Source organism: Phyllopteryx taeniolatus, chromosome 7 (genome assembly GCF_024500385.1).
Source record: "Phyllopteryx taeniolatus isolate TA_2022b chromosome 7, UOR_Ptae_1.2, whole genome shotgun sequence".
NCBI classification, from domain to species: domain Eukaryota; kingdom Metazoa; phylum Chordata; class Actinopteri; order Syngnathiformes; family Syngnathidae; genus Phyllopteryx; species Phyllopteryx taeniolatus.
In genome coordinates, this window is record NC_084508.1 from 17,690,224 (window position 1) to 17,713,475 (window position 23,252).

At 39.4% G+C, this 23,252-nt stretch overlaps 1 protein-coding gene across 4 annotated transcripts in view; it reads left to right on the forward strand.

Moving 5' to 3' along the window:
* arid3a (AT-rich interactive domain 3A) overlaps positions 1–23,252 on the forward strand; it is a 50,582-nt gene that overhangs the window by 1,271 nt on the left and 26,059 nt on the right. For 2 of the 4 annotated variants that reach the window (XM_061779411.1, XM_061779409.1), the window contains exons 2-3: positions 13,722–14,398; positions 15,970–16,249. In XM_061779411.1, coding sequence (XP_061635395.1) covers positions 14,046–14,398; positions 15,970–16,249 — 633 coding nt within the window. In that variant the 5' untranslated portion in view covers positions 13,722–14,045. Of the gene's footprint in view, positions 1–10,844; positions 10,945–13,721; positions 14,399–15,969; positions 16,250–23,252 lie in introns of those variants that run through there. The other 2 variants (XM_061779410.1, XM_061779412.1) reach the window with 2 other exon arrangements.

Below are 23,252 nucleotides of genomic sequence, written 5' to 3' on the forward strand. Positions count from 1 at the left end.
AATTTGGCTTCAAGTGAACAAGACTAATATCATTTGGTTTTTAGATAAAAATGCCTGAATATTAAACTCATGGTTATGGATCCTGCTCTGATCTAGGTCTAAACGCTCTCCAACTTGTGCAATTTTGCGAAATGTGCACAACTCTGATAAAGATGAGCCCCATAAAACTGTAGTAGTAAAGTTTGAAATATAGTGGCGTGGGCAGTTACAAAAGTCAGTTACACATCACTGGGTGAGATTAATGACAATTCAAGTCAAAACATACACTCGACAAGTCCAGCATATCAGGAGAAAAGAGATGCCTTGACTGCATCAGTGGGGTGGAGGCACTCATTGTGCTTGTGGAACATTGCAGTATGTCTACAGGCCTGGAAAACTTAAAATGCATGGTTTTGTAGACAACCACAGTACACGCTAGGGCTGCACGATATTGGAAAAAAATTACATTGCGTTTATTTTATTATATTTTTTTTGAACACCTATTGTGTTGTGAAAATAATACAGGATCAGTGTTGGGAAAACCCATTTTCTACACAAAGTAGTTCGACTTTCAATTTGATGTTGCACAGTCACGCAGCTGCCTAGTTTCATTCTGAAGAGTGAAATAAGAAGTGCAGCAAGTCTATAATCTTTTAATCTTTTGAGAATGTCCAAACAGGTCCCTCTGTTGTCACTTTTCATATTCCAGTTGATTCACTGTCTATTACAGTACACCAAAATCGCAGCAGATTTGCGCACACGTACATCGCAATGATGTACGTGTGCAACAAACAAAATATTGTGCAGCCCTAGTGGGCAATCCTCCCATTGTTTACTTGCCTTAGAAACACCAAGTTCCACTTGTGATACTGGCTGGCATCTGGTTTGTGGGTAGTGTCACATTTTCTCACTGTGAGTGTTTGGGGGCACAGGAAGCTGGTCTTGTGTAGCTCTTTGTCTCTTCCCTTAAAAGTATAAGCACTTAAAGGTTTCTTGTCTGATCTAGATGCTGGTTCTTGACCAACAGCAGTTGCCAACCTTTTTCTGTGCGCCCATAAACTTTTGATATGTTCTTGGACCCCTCAATGAAAGGAGCTTCTTATTTCAAGATGAAGAACGCAAACTGTCATTGAAAATTGGCAAATCCAAGTTTTTGCATGTGTATATTGGGTACCCCTGTCCAAGACAATTATGGTGTAATAATTTGGTAACTGACTTCCATTGTGTGTATTTCGTTTGACAGGAACATGGTTATGACATATCCTAGGCATGATGAAACATTACAATTTTAACACGAACTCAGACATATGTGCAGCAAATGTTAAAATCACAACTAGTGGTGAAAAGGGGGCGGTGTGTGTGGGTGCGGGGGCTTTCTACCACTGTCGCTATTAAACATTTACCAACAAATGTACAGACACTGCATAGCTAAAATATCTCACATCCCGTTGGTGTCCAATCACCTTAGAGGCTTGCCTTGATGTTGCTAATCTGTCTGGTCCAATCTGGCATTTGTTATGTTCTTGCTGGCACCAGCAAATTCTTGAGGATTCCGTGTGTATGTAACAGCTCTGATGTGCCTTTATAAAACTAAGTTAACATAAAGAAGCTTCTGGATCCTCTGGAAAATGTATTCTTATCCGTGACCCTGTACTGCATAAATGGTTTGAAAAATGGAAGGGCAGATGGAGGCTATGAGACGTTTTGTCATTTGCCATGAAGTAGTGGAATGGTTGGTTGCCAATAGCCTTTGACCACCTTAAAGGGGTCTTAGATTGATATTATTGATTGATTTGGATCATTTAAAGTAATGCTTTTTAATATCTAACAGCAGACTGAATGCCTTACTACATATCATTAAGTCAATGCTGTTATCCTTTGCAAATGTTCTTTTTGAAACAATAGCTGATGTCATGGTTAATGTGCGTCATATGAGACAATGTATCAAAGGTGCACAGAGATTGAATGTTGTTATTTCTCATTAGTTGTACTGCTCTTTTCTTTCTGGTGTATATCTGCACACCGTTGTTTTTTTAGTTGTTTATTTCCCCGGAGTGCATTTACATTGCCTTCTTCCTCAACATGTAAACAGCTCCCTGTGGACTTTTTTTTCTAAGCACGTATTTGGATTGATCCTGCATTTAATCCAACTCAGGTCCGCCTTTGGAATGAATCACCAGTATCTCACGCTGTGTTCGTTGTGGGAAACATTCGGTGACTTTTGGCGACTTAGTTCAGTGTATAGATGACGGCCATGACAGATTTCTAATCTCAACTGGAGACTGTTTGAGAAAGCAGCAAGTGTAATATACAAACATGCTCCACTGTGAGGTGAGCCAGTGGCACAGTTGGCCCCTAAACTGGTTGGTGTCTGTGAATAAATGACTCACAAACGTGCGGACTAGACAAACTGGTCTGATGCCTGTTTGCTCTCATATTATCCAACTCTTATCCTTGGCGAGCCTGTGTAGACTGTTATGTTGTCACGACATTCAAATATCTCTTCAAGGTTTGTTAAGGGTGTGGGATAAGACTTGCTTGAATGTTCCAGTAATTACCCTCCTGTGTGTATAGGACTGGATTGTATTTCAGTGAATGTGAGTTGCCTGCACGCACTTTTTATTTGTGCCCGAAGGAAGACAGAAGCAGCTTGGCTGTCTTTCAGCTGTTCTTGTGCCTAAAGTTACTTTTCTGACGGGCCTGGGCAGCACGCGGGGGTTTAACCGCATTATCGTGCCAAAAAGCACAAGTTACTTCACTACTTGTGCTGGAGCCATGGGGGAATCCCTGACCGTGACGCAGGCAGCACGCAGCCAACAGAAGGGCCTTGCAGTTCTGGGATGCCCCACAGTTTTGCAAGCGAGCTGTTAGGAACAGTTGTAGGTCTTGTTTTCAGTCCATGTCTTACAGTGGGATCTTTATCAGCCAGAATGTTCTATCCTGTTACTTCTCTGCCTGGATACTAGCATGCATCTGCATTCTGCAACACGATCATGTGTCCGTCAAACCTGATACATTCACATTTCATACTATGGCCTGGCAGATTGCCTAATATATCAAATCAGTGTGAATGTCTCTTCTTTGAACTTGATGGGAACTTTGCACAAGAACATACTCCTGAACTGTGTGTAACCTTTTATTTTTTTTTTACATAGAAGAAAATGTCCTTTGGTAAAACCAAGTACTACCAGGCACTATTTCTAGTAGGCCTACTTGGCCAACCAATAGAAAATGGGTGACGTAAACCGCCACTCTTATTTGCACATCGATTCATCATCACAGCAACATTGCAACTTTTGGGATTACATGGCCAAAAATGACAACACACATTCTTCAGAATTATATATATATATATATATATATATATATATATATATATATATATACATCCTCTAAGTCTCCGGTTGGCTTCAGTTGTCTGTTTACTTACTGCCCTCAGTCCAGTTTGAATAAAAATTGGACTCCTTACTAGACTTTGCACCGATCTGATCGGTTTAATCGGTATCGGCAGATAATTAGCATTTTAGGCTGATCGTCTTTCATGTCATAATTCGCCGATCCGATCAATGACGTCATCGATCGGCTCCGCACAAGACATTTACTCTGTGTCGCCGTCGCGTATGAATCCAAAAGCTAGTTTATTTTTCGCCTTGTCACGTCTTGTGGCGTAGTACTGTAGCTATCTGACGGCCAATAAAAGTTTTTCAATCTTGTCGCTGAAAAAACATGTCGTCGGTGTGGGATTATTTTGCGGTGTCTCAGACAAACAACACGTACATTGTTTGCAGTCTGTGCACAACTGAAGTATGTCGTGGGGAACGTCATCTAAATGCTTCAACACAACAAATTTGATCGGGCCTCTGAAGAATGTACACAAGGAGGAGGATGCCGCGTTCAAGCGACGCAGCGTGGGGGAAAAAAAAACAAAAAAGAAAGGAGAAGTCAAACGGACGCAAATTCTGGACAACACCCGTCCATGTCACCGGGACAGTGAGAAAGTTAGAGTAAGCATATCATTAACAGTATTTGTTAAAGTAATTTAATTGCAATAAAGTGATTTTATTACAGTAAGTTAGCACCCATTATTTTTGTCATGTTGCAATGTTGATTTGACCTAAACTTATGTCAGTGGCCAATCCTTGAATGCCCGCTAGAGGTCATTGATGTTTTCACTTTTGTCTAAAATGCTAGAGAATGCTTTACGATACTCAGTATACAGTACACAAGTATCTACAATAAATGAACATGTCATGTAAATAGACACATTGCTCCATCTTGTGATCGGATCGGTGATCGGTTATCGTTTTTTTAAACTTGGTGATCGGCCCCAAAAATCCTGATCGTGTAAAGCCTACTCCTTACCATGGCTAACAACTCTTAAAGAGTAACGTTTCAACTGCAAACGGAATGTGTATATATAAACTTGGATCATCATCCTTGTAGTGCTGTTTTTGTCATTACGATGAGCTTTTTCCCCCTGGCCTTATGATGACTGACGTATTTATTTATTTGTTTTTATTGGGCTTTGATTTAATCATGACATTCTGCTTAGCAACAAATGGCTGCGAAATATGAGACGCATCTAGGAAGAAATTTGCTGATGTATGTTGTTGCGCCTGGTCACAAGCTATATATATTTGTTTGTTTTAATCACACCAAGTACCGGTAGTTGTCTATGTGGTTGGTGTTTTAAGAGATAATGTAAGTTAAAAAAAACCAGTAAGATGACTTACTATGATTTTGTTGTTATGTCGGTTAAGTAGTTGGTGTGTCAAGTTTTTTTTTTTTTTTTTTGCAACAATTCATCATCCTATGAGGTTCTGTAACAAAAGTGTGTAAGTAACAAAGGTGTGTGATCACATACTACTATAAACAATTGCAACAACTCGTTCATTCAATTATTACATCCTTTTGTCTCTGTGTGCAGAAAAACGGGAGCGTAACGCGGCCTGTAAGCCATTTTGTTCTGGATGTCACCATGTTGACAACATAAATCTCTATCTATTACTGTGTGCCTTTCTGCAAACAAAAGGCTTGACTGTAAAAGAACAAAAGAAAGAAAAAGAAAAAAGATAGCAACACAACAGTCGACATATAAACCTAACAAGTTAATCCAGTTGGGGATGTTCATGCCATTCCAAATGAAGTCGAAACCCCCCCTCACCACCTCCCCCCCTCTCACACTAGACGTACTATCATTATAACGTCTAGAGTTACCAAAGCAGTGTTTCGAGTCTGCGAGCTACAACATGCAGCCTGCGTCCTCAGTCTCTTTTATTGGCAACAACCTTTTTAACACAAGAGGAATTTAGATGCCTCTCACTCAGAGCATACAGCTCACATTGTCAAAGAAATGTACAAAAGAATATATTGGTCACCAAGGCACATTTTAAGGGCTCTAGTTGTATTAAACCTTTTATGTATCATGCATGTGAAATACTTCAGGAATAATGTCTCCTGACAAAGCCGTTTGTGTTTTCAAATTGTAACGTGATCTACATCTGTGTTGGTCAAATAGTGACAATAAATGAAGACAAGTCAATGGACTGTGGTCTTCACTAACCAATACAGTCCTACATAATAGCCCGACAATTATCAAGTTATTGCCAAAAGAAACTGCCACACAGTGGTTGAGTTGAGCCAACGTGTGATTGTCTCTCTCAGCATGTACCGTGTCGTTCTACTCAAGCTGTCATCTGACTGATTTCTTTTTGCTCTCATAGGGCTACAGTCTCCTTATGAAGCTAATGGTAGGTTCTCAACTAGGCGCGGTCAATATCTAGCAGCACAGCAGTCAACATAAACGGCAGAACATTTCAGCTGAATCAGCAGAACATTTTGTCTCTCGTTTATCTGATGACGCTCCTTTTGCTGTAATGTAATGTTGTTGCCTCAGGAGCTGATTAAAATGTTTGCCTCTTTCCATATCATAAGTATTGGCTGTATGGATGGATTTTTTTTTCAATAAAAGGAAAAGACAGCAGTCAACAGTGTACTAGTTAGGGTAAAACTAAATGTCGACTACATTCACACACTTCATCAGCTACATCTGCACAATATGTATCAAATAATGCTCATTTGGATTATTTTCATATTATATAGTGTTGTATGTTTTTTTTAAATCAAGCATATCATGCTCAGTTGTTTTTTCCTGTATTATTCAGTAGGACATTCCAAGAAAATTCCTTGTACTGATGTACTGTATGCTTGCCCTGAAGTGGATCACAGGATTGCTTTTGTTGTATGCCCGTTTAATTTATAGAATAGCTGAGGCTAATGAGATTTGGATCACTGTGTTGCTGTGGCTTATTGGAAGAGGTCAGTGGAAAGTGCGTGACCAGCCTGTGTGACACTTCCTCAATGATCTTGTTGTTGGTGCAGCCGAGCTCAATAGAGGCTGTGTTATTTCCATGCGAGGTAATACTGCAAGGAATGTGAGAGAGTGACGCATAATCAAGACCGGCACCACTGACCGACTTCTTGTGCCTATGTTGTTTTTGTGAGTGTAATAGAGGATCATAAGTGACTACTATTTGCCACTTACTACTGATCTGATCGGCCTTATCGGTATCGGCCGATACTTAGCATTTTATGCTGATCGGCTGATCGGCTTTAATGTCATAATGCGCCGAGATCGGCTCCGCAAAAGACATTTACTCCGTGTCGACATCCTGTACGGTATATTTGAATCCAAAAGGTAGTTTATTTTTAGCCTTGTCGTGTGTCTTTTGACGTAGTACTGTAACTATCTGACCACCAATAAAGTTATTTAAAAAAAAACATGTCGGCGGTGTGGGACAGACAACACGTCTGAGACAGACAACACGTAATGCTCGCAAGCAGGCAACAAAACGTTATATAGCCAAGCAAACTACTGCTAGCACTAACGGTTAAAGACTGGCTAAAGATGCTGCCGTTCTGTCGAATCATGCTCTCAAGTTTCGGTGTGGGTGAAGTAATTTAAATTACAATAAAGTAATTTAATTAAAGTAAGTTAGCACCCATGATTTCTATCATGTTGTAATGTTGGTTTAACCTGACTGATTAGAATACATGACCTGACTAGAGCAGTGATTTCCAACCTTTAATGAACCAAGGAACATATTTTACAAGTGAAAAATCTCACGGCACACCAACAAATAAAAATGTCACAAAAAGTGGAGACACTAATTACTGTATGGTCTTCTATTAGATGGCAGGAAAGACATTCTTTTGTTCTGTCTGTCACTATGTCTCACTGGCATAAATAGATGAACAAAGATACATTATTTATTGTAAATATATATTTTAAGCAATTAAGTAAACCAGTATATACAGTAAATGAACAAGTTATTTAAATAGACACATCGCTCCATCTTGTGATCGGTTATCGTTTTTTAAACTCGCTGATCGGCCTCAAAAATCCTGATCGTGTAAAGTCTATTTACTACACTGTTTTTTACAGATACTGCTTTTTAATTAAAATAGCTCTATTCACACTCTGTGTTCAACTGATTAGTCGACTAGTTGACAAGTCGACTACTCCGCATCAGAAGTCGACTATTCGCTTATCACATGTTTATAGCATCTTGTCTTCGAATCATCTAATATGCAGAGGACCGAGAGAATGCAAATAAGATGGTTGTGGATGGGAATAGCGGTTAGCCTTGCTAACTTTGGCTATTCCGATCGCCGCAAGTCTTGAAATATTCATACCAGCTGGACTGGAGGTGTGGAATGAAGGCAGGGGCGTGAAGTGAAGCTCCATCTTTGTCCCCAAAATATTATGTCAACTGTGTGAAAACGCTAACTATTCATATCAGAATATGCACAAACATCACAACACCTGGGTCACTTTACAACACTTTCGCAACGTGTGGACATATTTGACTAAAAATGAGACCGGCAGCACAGTCACTTGCAAAATATGGAAGTCTGTCCTCAAATACAATAAAAGCACAAGTGGAATTGAAACAGTAAAACAGAGAAATGCTTAATTTTATGGAGCCCGCTTTCGATCTCGCGTCTCACAACACGATGTGCTATAGAAAACACAGGCCGGTTTCTTGAAGAGAAACATCCACAGGACTTGTATTTTTAACTATATGTTTTTATTTGTTTCTATGCCTGTCCATTGAAATTTACATGCAAATGTTCCGTGGCCCAAAAAAGGTTGGAGACCGATGTATTTTGCTGAAAGATGATCAATGACATCATCGATTAATCAACTTTTACTCGACTTTTATCACGTTATAGTTGACTATAAAAAAAAACTTTGTTCAACCCATAATTTTCACATTTAAACACATTTTACAGTGCTCTTAGGCATTTTTGACCATAAACAAGTTTGAAAATAAATGTATATGTACTCCCAAGTCCTCATGACAGTATGTTTGACTCTAACAATGTGAAGGCAACCCTTCATACATATGTGGGAATTAATTATTCAATCAGCCCAATCCTATTCAAGAAAAGAGAGCGAGAGAGAATGTGTTCTTCTTGAGTTAATGTGACTTTAGCCAAAGAGAGAAGAGTTCAAACCTGTTACATGGAATAAACTGAATAGGGCTTTGTGTACACAACCTACCAGTTATTTGCATTCTGGTTTATTATCTTTAAAGGTATTTCCCCTGGCTTCCCGTAATGCTAATATGTACTTTTTGATTACCTGGGAGCCTCAATACACTTTATTCTCCTGGCAAATAAACATGGCCTCTTTCACATAGAGATCCCATCAGAAATATGCCATATATCAGCCTTAGTCTTTTTTACAAAACCAGCAAAGCGGGATATTATCACGCTTCTACACAGCCACACCGACTCCTGCATTGACATAATTATAGGCCTAAGGACGGCAATGTCTACATCTGGTGTGATGTATGAAATGCAACACCAGAGTGTTGGAGAACTGAGTATCAGGTGTTAAACTTTTGAAATTTAAGTTTCGTAGTTGGTTAACTCATATGCTCACAGGCTCCGTTTTTGAAGAGAATCATTCTTCAATGGTTTCGAAGGAAACAATTGTAATTTTTAAGAAGTTCCACTTACCAAAGGTTTGCCTTGTCTGTCTCCAAAAGGCTTTTGTCATATAAACGAGGGGCCAAAACAGCATTTTATACTAGTGGCTCCAACTACCGGAGACAAATTCCTTGTGTGTCTTTTAACATACTTGGCCAATAAAGCTGATTCTGTTTCTTTAAACTATTAGGACCCTAGTCAACCTGCATTGGATCCTAGTTTGAATGGGCTGAACAACCTGAACGCTGACCATGATGCTGGCTTTTTCCCTACCTTATTACATTCCAGTCATCTTTGTGCCACAACCCATCTCAGGGGTCACGGGATTTAAGGGTCCTTCAAATTGGCATGGACAGGCCACAGATGACCTCATTGCTCAGCATCTAAGCATTTCTGACACCATTTGTCACAGAACTGTGCTATATTGGGCTGAAAAAAAATTAGACCAAAGAGCCGAATGCCGTCAGTCTTATTGTTTTTTTTATTGGCCTGCTTCAGTATGTCAGCATACTTTAGCTGGTTGTCAACATGCAGTTTTAGTAGTCTGCGCATAAAAGCATTCATCTTTATACGCATGTTTACAATTAGATTGGTCTGCTGAAATCTTACTATATAATCCAATAATTGTGACATGTGTACCAATTTTGTGGGGGGGGGGGGGGGGGGGGGGGGGATATTTTAAAAGTGTCCTAGGAGGCTGAAATTTGGGAGTGGCAAATGCCAGCAAGCGGTATTAGCTTTGGATGCGAACATATGCACATTATGTGCATGCATGTGAGGCAGTGCAGGTCTCTTTATCTAGTTGGAGTTAGACCCTTAGCTCAGCTTCTTATCACCCTGTCCTGTTTGCTTAGACCTTGCAATCTTCTACTCGAATGTGGGTTTAAAAAAAAGAAAAAAAAAAGAAAAGAGGATTAACCCATTAGCTGTCATCGTTTATACTTCTTTATCTGCGTGGCTCCTCCCTACTCTCATATAGGAGCCTACCACCTACCCTTGCTAGCTAACATTACTTGAGCCAATTAAGGTGTTGGTGAAGACGTTGCATGAATGAGGATTTTTCTTTTTACACATCACACATATTGCAGCATTTTTTTGCTGTATCGTGGGTGATACACAATATATGAGTCATTATCTCTCATTTCATTCTTTACAAAAATAACAGTGATGAAGTGCAATAAAAAACTCAAGCAAAATATTCAACATTGCAAATAAAGCGTGGTACTCACATACTGATAATCAGGCCTAATTTGAGCCCAATTCCTCCCTTGTGACCAAGTTCAGCAAACCCGATTATCAGAAGTTTCTAATATATTATCCTGAGCGAGGATATCTTATGATATATCTTATGATGTGTTGTATTAAGAGAATTTTCCTCCCCGATCATCTCAGAAAACGGTTGGGTGCAACAATCATAAATATGTGTTCAAAATTTACGATCATGAATCCTCGTGTGTGGGGGTTGGGGGGCGGGGGTCAACGTCGAGCCACAGACTCCGTGACAGTGACATGAATCAGAACGATAGCCAATTGGGAAGGGACCTGAAGGTCATACTGTTGCCGAAAACAAATAGAGGAGCAACTGGTTGTGTTGAATGTTGGGATAGTGTCTCTCCCAAGGGAGGAGACTAACGTTTGTCGGTTGAGGTATCATTATGTGTGTGCTGTGCTGTGTTGGTCTTCTCAAGCACACCAAACACTAGAAGAGCAGTAAGCATACATGTACTGATTTAAAAATAAAAAAATTAAAATTGTCCTCGTCATGTGTAGGATGTCTCCCATTTTAAAAATAAAATGGTTAAGATTAAATCTGTATGTGCTTTTAATTCAAATTACTAAGACTTGAATGAATCTCAGGTTGTGTTTTTTAAGACCTGCAGCAATCCTCTTCTGATTGGTTTATAAGTCCGTGGATTGCGGAGGGTGCAGGCCAGGTTGTGCACAGTGGAGCACAGGAAGAAGAAAAAGGTAGGCACTCAATCGTGCAGCTTTCCAAGAGAACTGAATTCGGTATTTAATATAATTTCCCGCGGCACACCCGACAATCTCTCATGGCACACCAATCTGCCACGGCACACTGGTTGGCATTTATTCCCTTAATTTACAGTATTTCCACTAACTCTGCATGGTAGTAAAATTGGGTATAAAATAAAAATAACAGTACATCACAATAAATATGGTATAAAATTATTATTATTATTATTATTTTTTTTTTTTTTGACAACAAACTTTGACTGCCACATACACTGAAAGAATATTTAGTCATTTTCATTGAATCATGTCAGCTGTTATAATAACTTTTTTCCCCAGCTTTCATTTGAGGAAGCAGGGCGAACATATATGGTGGCGCAATGTAATTTGCACCATCTAGCATGTAGGAAATCATGAAGGATGAACAGTGGCATGAAAACAAAGCGACCACTTCTGCTTCCTCCTGTGCAGGAAGAAGCAAGAGAAGAGAATGCCTTTAGTCACTTCTCGTTCTTCTTTTCAAATGACTTATACGACGCATGAGCAGATGCTATGTTGGACGTGGGGGCTAGTGTCAGCACAGTATAGTATAGTATGCATACACATTGCTCATGTTCGGTCTGTTTTAAATTTAGTCTCATTTGGCAGCCATGGAAAGGGCTTTAGAGTAGTCCAAATGAAGACGTGTACAATATGATATGGTAAAGTGTTGATTAACATAGCAGTGGGGTGGCTGTAGCTCAGTCTGTAAGGACTGGGCTCAGGGACCAGAGATGGCGGGCTATTTTGAGTCCAGTTCTTAAGGGCTTCTTAAGTCATGAGAATTGGCCCCTGGAGACGTGCCAGTTTTATTTCAGAGGACTTAAACTGCCCTGGAGCAAGACACCAAACATCCAACCTTTCAGGTCATGCATGTAGTATATTCAGTACAGGGTAAGAAAATTGCCCGTAGAAGATGTTATAAATATTCTTTAATTTCTGCGCAATTCAACACAATTTAAAAAAAACAGCGTTGTTAACCAGTACAATAGGGAACTATTAAGGTGAAAATATGTCACAAAGAGCAGCACAGGTGTTTCGTTAAATCATTAAAAATCATTGTAATCAATCATTCATTCAAATAATGAAAATTATAGACTGTCCAACAAATTTGTTCTAGATTTATGAACTACTTTTTCAGTGTTTTTGATGTGAACACACAAACAAGCAAATGTGAGTCTCAAGCATAAAAGACAACTATTGCATTCCAAGTTTTTTTGTTTTTTTTTGTTTTGTTTTTTCTCTTTCTCCCCCCAGTTACATTTGCAGAGAAAGTGTGAGGGATGTCATGAGAGGTGACAATGAAATCTGAATGACAAAAAGTGATAACAGGAAAATGCCTGACAGGTCACTGCCCCACGAACCTCTTCACAACTAGAATTCAAAAGCGGTGGTAACTGCACTTGTGTGTAGAGCAGGGGTGTCAAAGACATTTTTGTCACAAGCCACAATGTAGTTATGGTTTGCCCCAGAGGACTGTTATGACTGTGAAACCATAAATGTTTAATCGCCTCAACATATCATTACATACGGTATACACAACAAATTGATGGATAATTAGTTTTGAAATCAGAATTCAAGGATACAAGTTTGATGAATTACTATAAAAAGGAATTTGGTAACAAAAAATGTGTGTAACATTTTAACAGTCATTTACTACATCTGACCATTTGAAATTCTGGTACAGATTTTTGCAAGAATCATAGAAGTTGATGCACATGATTTACTTTTGCAGGCCACATAAAATGATGTGGCAGGCTGGATCTGGCCCCCACGCCTTGAGTTTAACATCTGTGGTAGACACTAGTAAATCAGGGATGACAATTGACAAATGTCCTTTACTGACAAAACTAGTTTGAAGATACCTACTTTTCACAACTGAGCTTTTTCGAGAGCAGGTATGACACCACGCCACTGACATTACGTAGTTTCGCTAGTTGGCTAACATTAATCTTGGATTTGAGCCAACCAAGCAAATAGAATAAGTTTAACCATGAGTGCTCATTTCCTTTTGTTGAGTCTGCAATGTTTCTGTCTGGTGTGTTTTTTGCGTGAGTCATTCCACAGCACACCTTCTACAGAGGACGTGAAATCTGTGACTGCATGTATTGTCTGTGATCACTCTTTATTCCGCCAAGCAGATTCTGTTTTCAGCTCTGTTTATTTGGAAGGATTGAGGGAAATTCCTAATAGTGGAGTTCCATAGAACTTTGTGGAGGAATGAGTCAGCACATAAAATTTTAATGTGTATCCAGCAAATTTGTTAACCTTAAAAATCCATACTCTTAAATTTCTTAGTGACTAATGCAGGAATATATCAGCAGAGATTAATCATGGATTCATCCACATTTGTTTGGGTTTTGGTTCTTCTAAGTGCCATTCTACTTTACGACGGAAGTCAGCTTTTTTTATGGACAATTGATTCGCTCACAATTGTATTGTATTTGTGTCATAGTGGTAGCTGTAGCTTGTTGATATGAAAGCAACTGGTCGATTGCAATGCCATCTAACAAATCATGACACCAAATAATTGTAGATTGAATCTATACACTTAGTGTTATGATCAATACATTTATATCAATAAGAAGAAAATCTTACATGATGCTATTGAATGTAGGCCTTTATATTAATGTTAAAAGGCATGTGGATTAGAATTTTCTGGTTTGCATTTAAACTACTTTATGTTAGCACTCAGAAGTAGCAATCTGACAATTTTTTATTTTTGTCACACACAGGTTTTTGTAGTTGTGAACAAGGTCTCATATGCCTGTGCTTCCACTGGCTGCCTCACGTCCATCTTTGGTTTTACATCAAGACAAGTGAAAAGTCTACATCTCGACAACTGGACCTCTTCCATTTCTCCTCAAGGACAAATAGTTCATCATCCCATCACATTCAAGATTCTCCAATAAGCTGCTAGCCAGTCGCGTGATTTGCAATTTGCTTTCTCTAGGCAGAAATACCAATCATCATCACCAAACGAACCCACAACTGGTGCTCCCTCAGTGGGGGAGGGAAGGGAAGCAAGGCAGTTTATCACTGTGCCATTTCCCACAGAGATGAAGCTGCAGGCCGTCATGGAGAACCTGCACAGGCAGCAAAGGGCCAAGCTGTTGATGGAGCAGCAGCTTCAGCAGCAAGCAGCCATCCAGCACTCTCATGTCCACCCAAGTGGAGTAGCAGGGGACGACTCTAAAAGCAGCCCGGCCCCTGAGACGGAGCAAGCCCAATTGGTGGCCCTGGCAGCCATGCGTGCGGCAGCGGCCGGGTTACAGAGGGTGTCAGACAGCCGCATTTCGGACAGCCGCATGTCGGAGCGCAGCAGCGGCAGTGAGGATGAAGGTGAAGACGATGACAATGAGGGAGAAGAACAATACAAAGATATTATGGGGTCGGATGAGGAAGAGCAAATGTAAGAACCAAAAAATTTACCTTTGTTTGTTTGTAAATATACAGTGGTACCTTGACTTATGAGTTTGTCATTCTGTGACCATGTTTGTAAATTCAAGGGAGAATATGTCGTTTTCAAACTGGTTGCAATATTTTGAATGTAGCCTTATTTCAGCCCTCACCACCTTGGGTCTCTGCCCAAATAAACTCCCCCAGCTCACTAATCTTGCACAACAAAAAGATTCAGGAATAGATCAATTCGTCGTGCTCACCTGGCTGCCTCAGAGTGCAACTCGGTTGTCTGAGAGCATCGACGGCCCACTGGAATTGGCCTGAATGAAGAGACCGCTGCGTCCTGCTCGCCGGCGGCCGCTTCAAAGTGCGCCTTTGGGTTGTCCGTGAGCACACAATGTTACACAAAATGTTACCGGTTTGATGTTATATTTTTCGGAATGTACGATCTATTGAAAATATGAGTGGTGAGCAACTTACCAGACGACTCGGTGAGCACGGTGACATGACGTATGGTGTGGTTTTCCAAGCTCAACCATGCAGCTGTCCGCATATATAAGAGGGGGCACACCACCATTGTATATTTTTACCCTTGATTTGAAATGGAGAGCTCTCCAATTTTTCCCTTAAAACTTCTGTTGCTACCTGGAGTTAAATAATACGGCCAATAAACTATAATAGTATACTCTGTGAGAGGTTGCTATATATCCCCGTGAGCCTCCGTCTGCACGGTGGGCGTGTGCAGAGGATTGAAAGATTATTTGGTCACGCCTCCTTTCACTACACGCTCTGATTGGCCGTGACCAGTTGTAAAATTATAATTAAAATGGGGCCCTGAGAGGGGTGATTTTTCAAAAGATGATTTAAATAATATTCTATAATATAGAATATAATTTTATATATATATATATATATATATATATATATATATATATATATAATACAGACAGTTTTAACATATAACAAAAAATTGTTAAAAATAAAATTTAAAAAAAGCTCCAAATTGCACCGCTAAATCTCTCATCAAATCAACATCCCCCATTGAAATGAATGGAAATGCATCGGTTCCAGCCATTCAAAAAACATTCAATATTAAAAATAGTACTGTAAAGTATTGTACTGTATAAAACCATAGCTAGAACAGAATGTAAATGTTTATTTCCTTAATCAGTTTGTTTTTCTTCCACTGAACTTCGCCATCTTCACTGTTTTCTTTGTTTTTATCGCCGAACTTTTCCTCTCTTTCATCTACAAGGAGTTTTGTCTCAGCACTCCCTTTGAAGAAAACAAAAAAGTTGGCAAAATACCTGCACAAAATTCGGAAAGTGCGAGCACAAATGAACTGTACCTGTACTTTCACTGCAAAGTGACCACATGAATTGATGGTGTGTGAATGTTCGCTGTGCGTGAAACTCACTCTTAAGTCAAATTTAAGTTCTCAACACAAGGCAAAAAAAATCAACTGCACGACGGCTCGTAATCTCTTCGTCAATTGGGGCACTCGTAAATCAAGATACCAGTGTACACCCTTTCATCTTCATTGCTTTTAAAAACAATATTTAATTTCCCACACCCACACAGCAAACAAAAGTGGGATGAGGAGGACTTTGAAGGCGAGATGGAAGAAGACTTTGATGACGACCTAGCGGAGGAGGGTCTGCCCACAGGCCACAATGCAGTTGTGCCTGGGAAAGGCATCCTCCTGCTGCCCCACCGCCAGCTCCACCCTCACTCCCAGCTGCTGAAGGCTCGGCCCAGTGTTGACCAAGAGCCCCGCATAGCCATCTTGCCTCCCCACCCCGCACACAGCCATCTTGGCCAAGACCACGGGGAATGGACCTACGAGGAACAGTTCAGACAGGTAGGATTGCATATGGAGATCTGTGTGCAAAAATGTATAATGTACATATGAAAGTGAGTTTATTTCAATTCATGTACACAATATGGACAAATTTGAGCCATACCTCTTAATTCATGAATGAATCAATCAGAGTTGGCATATACCTCTTAGTTTTACCAGAAACCTAATTCTTCATCTTATGAATTCTATTCTTCCAACATTGTAAACAGTTTGGGCAAAGCCCTTTTTCTTTCCAGCATGACTGTGCCCCAGTACACAAAGTAAGGTCCATAAAGACATATTTAGTGCAGAAGAACTTGCATCAACCCCATCAAAGGCCCACAAATTTCCCGCACTCTACTTGTACAAGTTTTCCTATCAGATTTCCAAACTATTGAAATCTCTACAAGAAGAAACAATGGCTTCTTTCTTCCATTTTCTAATGCTAATGTTCATGAAGTATACTGTATAGAATTTTTAATTACATCTGTCTTCATCAGTTTGGTTCATTAATACTAGGAGATCATTGCCAACCATTTTGCCATTCTGCATAAACCTGAAGACCTAAGTTGAGGAACTGTATTCTAAAATGTTCCCAAGTCCTAAACTAGAGCCCATCTGAGCGATAGCTGACCTTCACACAGTTCACACCTGCTCCTGGACAGGCGTTGATATAACTTAATCCATGATTTTTTATTTTTATTTTTTTTCCCTTTTCACACCTGATATTGTGATACATTATTTAAGATGAAGCTTTGACAATATCAGATTTCCAAACTATTGCATTGTTAGATGTAGATACAGTATTATGCCACAACTAGCACCACAACGGTGGAAGAATCTGAGCGCTGTAGAATGAGATGTGAGGGTGGGTATGTGTACAACAACTTTTCTATGCTGTTATCTTTTACTACGCGTGTGCTTTCTGTAAATATACAAGTGGACTGTATATTATAAGGGTGGCCCTAGTGGAGTAAACTAGTACGTGTTTACAAGAAGAGACTTAGAACTGTCATAATCATAGTTGACAGGGCTGCTTTCGGTTGAGAGTCTGACTTAAAACGGCACTCACAATAATTATTTTTATATCTGTATGTGGCGGCACAGTGGAGACTGGTTAGAGCGTCTGCCTCACAGTCCTGAGGAGTGGGGTTCAATCGCCGGCCCCGCCTGTGTGGAGTTTGCATGTTCTCCCCGTGCCGGCGTGGGGTTTCTCCGGGCATTTCGGTTTCCTCCCACATCCCAAAAACATGCATGGTAGGTTAATTGACAACTCTAAATTGCCCGTAGGTGTGAATGTGAGTGCGAATGGTTGTTTGTTTGTATGTGCCCTGCGATTGGCTGGCAACCAGTTCAGGGTGTACCCCGCCTCCTGCCCGATGATAGCTGGGATAGGCTCCAGTGAGTGAGGAGAAGCGGCTCAGAAAATGGATGGATGGATATCTGTATGTATTTGCTCTTGTGCATGCATCATTCTTATCTACTATCGATGAAACTGCTAATTTTAAGAAATGGTATTTGTCATAATGGATTTTTCCATTACAAATTGAGAGGGAGAGAGGTCTTTGTGTTGATTTACTTATGTGGTTATTCATGCATTTGTAAAATGTTGTGATCCTTGACCAGTATTTTTCATGTCATTTATGAAACTGATTTTATCTTACTTGAACCCACTTCCATGTTGAACCTAAACTGTTGTTTATATATGAACTAAACTGACACTTTTCTTACATACAAGCTTGTGGAGCAAAATCATGAAACATGTTTGACAGAGAAGTAATGTGTCTCTGAGAGCTCTTTTATACCACCAAGCAAGTTTTTCCTCTATGTAAACGTGTACTGTGTGTGTGTGTGTGTGTGTGTGTGTGTGTGTGTGGGTGTGTTTGTGTGGGTGTGTGTGTGCGCGCGTGCGCAATATGCAATTCAACATATTTCACCCAATGTACATTTCACTTTCAAACCTCACCAAACAGTCTGTAATTTCAGATGTCTGTCTTGTGATTATAATGTATGCAATATAACCCCCATAAGACTTATGCTTTTCTTTCTAAATAGCTCACCACTCCCTCCAACTTGGTGTAAATGTGGTGAATGAATACACTCACTCTGGATTTGGTGGTTTTTGTACATCAGATTCTGTATGTTTTCATCATAACATGTCAGTCATCGGCTCAACTCTCGAGCAGTTGTGTATCAAGACAGCCAGCATCTTGGCTGACAAGATAGTGTTGATTTAAAAACTCTGCCTACACAAAGTCACATTGCTCTGACTGGAGAAACAGAACACGGGCAATCACATGTCACATGGATATTTTATAACATGGTAAAAACACTCCTTGTTAAGATCATAGCCTAACACACACTTTTGTAGTGGGAATCCAGTGTTGCTGTCACATTAACATTGGACTGGTTTACCCCTGTGATTAATGCTAACTGCATATGTGACCAGTGATAATACTGCAGTGTGAATGTGATATGACTGTGTGAGTAAAGTTAAAATGACCTACCTATGATAGTGAAAGCAGTTTTTCCCATGATAATTCAAACCTCATGCTCTGTCGTTTGGGGTATGATTTAGGTTGCCTATATTTTGTGGTTTTGTCTAATCATGTGAAGTGAAGTCTGTAGTTATATCTACAGGCCAATGTTTGTGGAATCCATTTTCCGTAGTAGTAATCGCAAATAGTTTGTCAAAGGGTTCACTTAACATATGGGACAAAAACAACTGCTAAGAAGTTTTCCATGCTGAAGAGGTAGAACATCACAATGTCAGCATTAAATATAACTTGATTTATTGTCTTTCATATTTATGGTGACCTAGAATATTATTCAGCATGTAAACATTTGGTCACGCCCTAACGTGTTCTAAAAAATGACTCATCATGCTGTCCACATGCATCCTGCACAGTTTCTTCATAGCACATACATATGCAATGACATAATGGAAACAATGGAAGCCTGTGTTTAAAAAAAAAGGCTCTAAAACTGCGCTTATAATTGTAATATTGATGATTTGAAACCACTTTGCGGTTTAAGTTTCGAACAGCACATAACCCAAATCTACTACTCATTGCTTACAGTACATGATTTAATGTTTAGGTTGTTAAGCACTATGGGGGCACTGGGTGGAGAGGAAGGAGTTAAAGCTGTTTAGTTTATTTTTGGGCAGGTGGGTGGAGGCTACTGGAATGTGCCTGAGGCAGGGTGATAACGTGGCCATTGGAACATCAAATCCTCGGCAGAAACCTTATGTATGTCTATCAGTCGATGGCAGTTGGAGTGTTTCCAAACCAAAAACTTCCCTTTCTTTCCTTTAAAGCACATTATTGTAAAAAGCCAATGTCAAACATCATGGTAATTGACAATTTAAGAGGGAAAATGATCAAGCTGGAGGGATGGAGGGCAAACGGTGCAAGAAGGATAAATTTACAGTTTATTTTAAGTTTACTGATTGGAGGACTTTAATAATGGGATTTCAATAAATCCACAAATAAGATCAAAAAATTGAAAAATAACAGAACATAGATCCAGGGCAAGTCTTTTTTATATAAATATCATGACTTCATATTTTTATGAATTACATTAAAAGTAAGAACCACCTAGGTATTTCTCATTAAAGAAAAATAAAAATGAAATAAACATTCTGGCGCAAAATGATTTTATCAAATGAAAATAAATAAATTATATTTTCCCAGAAATTCAATGACTTATTGAGTTGTAAAATTTAATAAAGCTAAATGCACAAACATATTTAACAATAAATAAATATTTGTTAAATATCATCACTCTCAATCCTTAGAAACTTAAAAAAAAAAAAGTGTCTTGAGACTATTTTTGTTTTGATAGCATGCACGCGATTGAGGGTGTGTCAATTACAGAGGTCACCCTCAGTGCTGCCTCAGCCAAAATGTGCATGTGCAGGTGGAGGATGTGGAGGTGTTAGTTTAGTCTGTTGCTATATAACAAGATTGCTTGTCTTCTGTGATTAATTTTAATTCACAAAATAACTCATATTTAGGGAAGGAGAGTTATTAATTAATTTTGAGTTTGTCAGGATTTTTTTTTTTTTTTTTTTTTTGCGCGTCATTTCAAAGTGCATCCCCGACTGACATGCACTGCTTTAACCACATGACTGGAAACAAAATAAAGCTAGTTTCAGAGGAGGGTAGTAACCCGCTACATTTACTTTTCCAGTAGCATCTTGGATACATTGTACTTGTCAAAGTATTTTTAATACTGCATACTTTTTACTTTTACTTGAGTATTTATGTTAAGAAGAAACAGTACTTTTACTTTTACTCAGTTACAATGATCTTGCCCCTCGCTACTTTTATTGATCAATTATTATTATTATTATTATTTCATGCGCGACCTATCACTTTAGTCTACGAGTTCGACTTCCGCATTGGGCGCTGTTTGCGCCAATCCAATTTAAGCGCTAGTGACGTTGGTATTAACACTACATAGGCCAGCCCGGATAATCGTCGTGCCTACGTGGCAACCATGTTGGGAAGGTCGTTGTTACCATTGAAGGCAACAACGTGCAACTCGTGTTTACATTTAGAAGAAGAAAAACAACAGCTTTCATGTATTCTAGTATTTGTCTGGCACTGTCTGCCCTAACGTGGATATTGATATTTTAGCCCACTTCTAATGTGAGAAAACACCTTGTGGTAAATTGCAGATGTTTTTTTTGTTGTTTTGGATGTGCATATTAGCCCACATTAGCCCTCTTTTATCACAAGTAACTGTAAAACATGGATCTCTTGGGCTACGTGCTAATCTCACTCACACTGTATACACACACACACAGTAATATCAGAATTTGCACATTCGCATTTTATTTTGTTATTTTTATTTCATTGATGTTCATGCTCTGATTAAAAAAATCAGAAGGTACTCAGTACTTGAGTAGTAAAAACTACTCAAGTACTGAGTAAATGGTGAGTACCTTCACCATTTTTACACTGTGTACTTTTTACTCTTAAATAATTTTTGGGAGGACTATATTTTACTTTTACTTGAGTCACATTTTTGTCAAGTAACAGTACTCTTACTTGAGTACAATATTTGGCTACTCTACCCACCTCTGGCTAGTTTACAAAAGCACAGTCTGTGTTGCCAAATTAGTGGCTTTACCACTATATTTAGTCACTTCTCCTACCCCTCTAGTGAATATTACACACAAAAAAAAAGTGACTAGCGATTTGAATTGCCACGAAGAAACGGACAACATGAGCGGAAACATTTTCACATTGTTTTCCTGGTGGAAGACAATCACAGTCTATCATGCTAAACATTGCCAAAGACATGGTGCATATTTGTACAATGCAAAAGCAGTGACTTATCGACATGATGGAAATTTTTAACCCGAGATATATGCTTCCAAGATCCAAATATGTCGCCATGGTCGATTTGCCTCATCTGTAAAATTCTACATCGGAAAAAGTGTGAGAGAGCTAGAGGAGCTGCGATCTTTCTCTTTGATGCATCCAGTTTGACGACGCATTTTATCTTGTTAGCGGTACATTCTTCTTCTTAATTCTGTCAAGAAAAACAAATAATTGTCATGTCATTTGCTTGTTTTATGCAAAGGGCGGAAAACTGATTGAAATCCGAACTTGTTCTTTTTTTTTTTTTAGTATAGATGTATGTTGTTTATGTTGGCTTGTTCACCTTCATTGTTCAGCTTTGTCCTGGGTTTTTCAGTCTGTAAAGGCCTCTTTATCAATGCAGGAATTCAATCAAGTAGGTGATTTTTATGACAGAGACAAATGGGTTTTGTGTAAACTTTTTCTTGTTAATTTTGGGAAAACTTTTGTTTGAATGGCTTTATAATAGCTTCGGTCCTGTACAAATGGTTCATGCCCCCTTAATAAGCAGTATCCTCATCAGGCCAAAAAGGTTCAGAGGCCAGGCGGGGCCTTTGAAGTTAGTCTGTGTGGGCCTTAAACATCAGCAGCAGGGCAGATGGAGCCCAGATGGACAGCAAAGAAGGGATGTCTTTAAAAATTCATGGCACTCACCATGATCAGGGTGAGTGGAGGGCATTTGGCATTAAACATTAAATTGCGCGCACACACACACACACACACACACACATGCACGCACTGTGAAGAGGGGGATGGGGTTGACTGGGACAACAGGAAGTATAGCTTGAATGAGAGCCAAGTGGGAGCGACACTTATTGGGATTGCCTGTCGGCTTTTTGCTGATACAGCTGTCCAATAAGTCCTTGTTGGCTTTGTATTCCACTCGAGTTTTCACAGGATCCTTGAAATCTGTCTTGTATGAATTCATATGACAATGTTTTTTATTTTATACAACCGTATAAATTGTCACGATAATTTGATTAAAATGATTAAAAGAGCAATGCTACAGATTTGAAGCTGACATTCTCAGACAATTGATCAATGATTTAAAAGACAAGATATTGTTAATGTTGTCAGTTGTGTCCGGGGTTCGATACTTGGTGCCAGCCTTACTGTGCATGTTCTCCTAGTGCTTGCGTGGGTTTAGGGAGTAAAGACTGTAAATTATTAGAAGTGTGAATGTCAGTGTGATGGCTTGTTTTTCTACTCCGTATAATGTATGTGCACTGCGATTTACTGGCGACCAAATGGGGGAGTACCCTGTCTCTCGCCCAAGGTGAGATGCGATGGCTCCAGCTCACCGGCGAATCTAATGAGGACAAGCGAAAATGGATGGCTAGATGAATACAGTAATAATTTGTATTAATTACTTGACAAAATAGCAAATACAGTGATATAAAATTGCTATGCATTCAAAAGGTCATCATCCTTTTTTTTCTCGTGTAAGTTGCTGGGGTTGGAATGAATAAGCGCATGCTAGTTATCATTTAATTGCCCTTACACATCCCTGTGCAGTGATACGGATTTAACAAAAGGGAAACAAGGCTTAATGGCTATTGTCCGTGCCGTGAAAACAAAAGGCTGCGAAACAAAGGCAGCGGTTGCACGGGAGGACCTGTAAGGGTCTTCCTGTTCAGTGTGAAGGGAGTCGG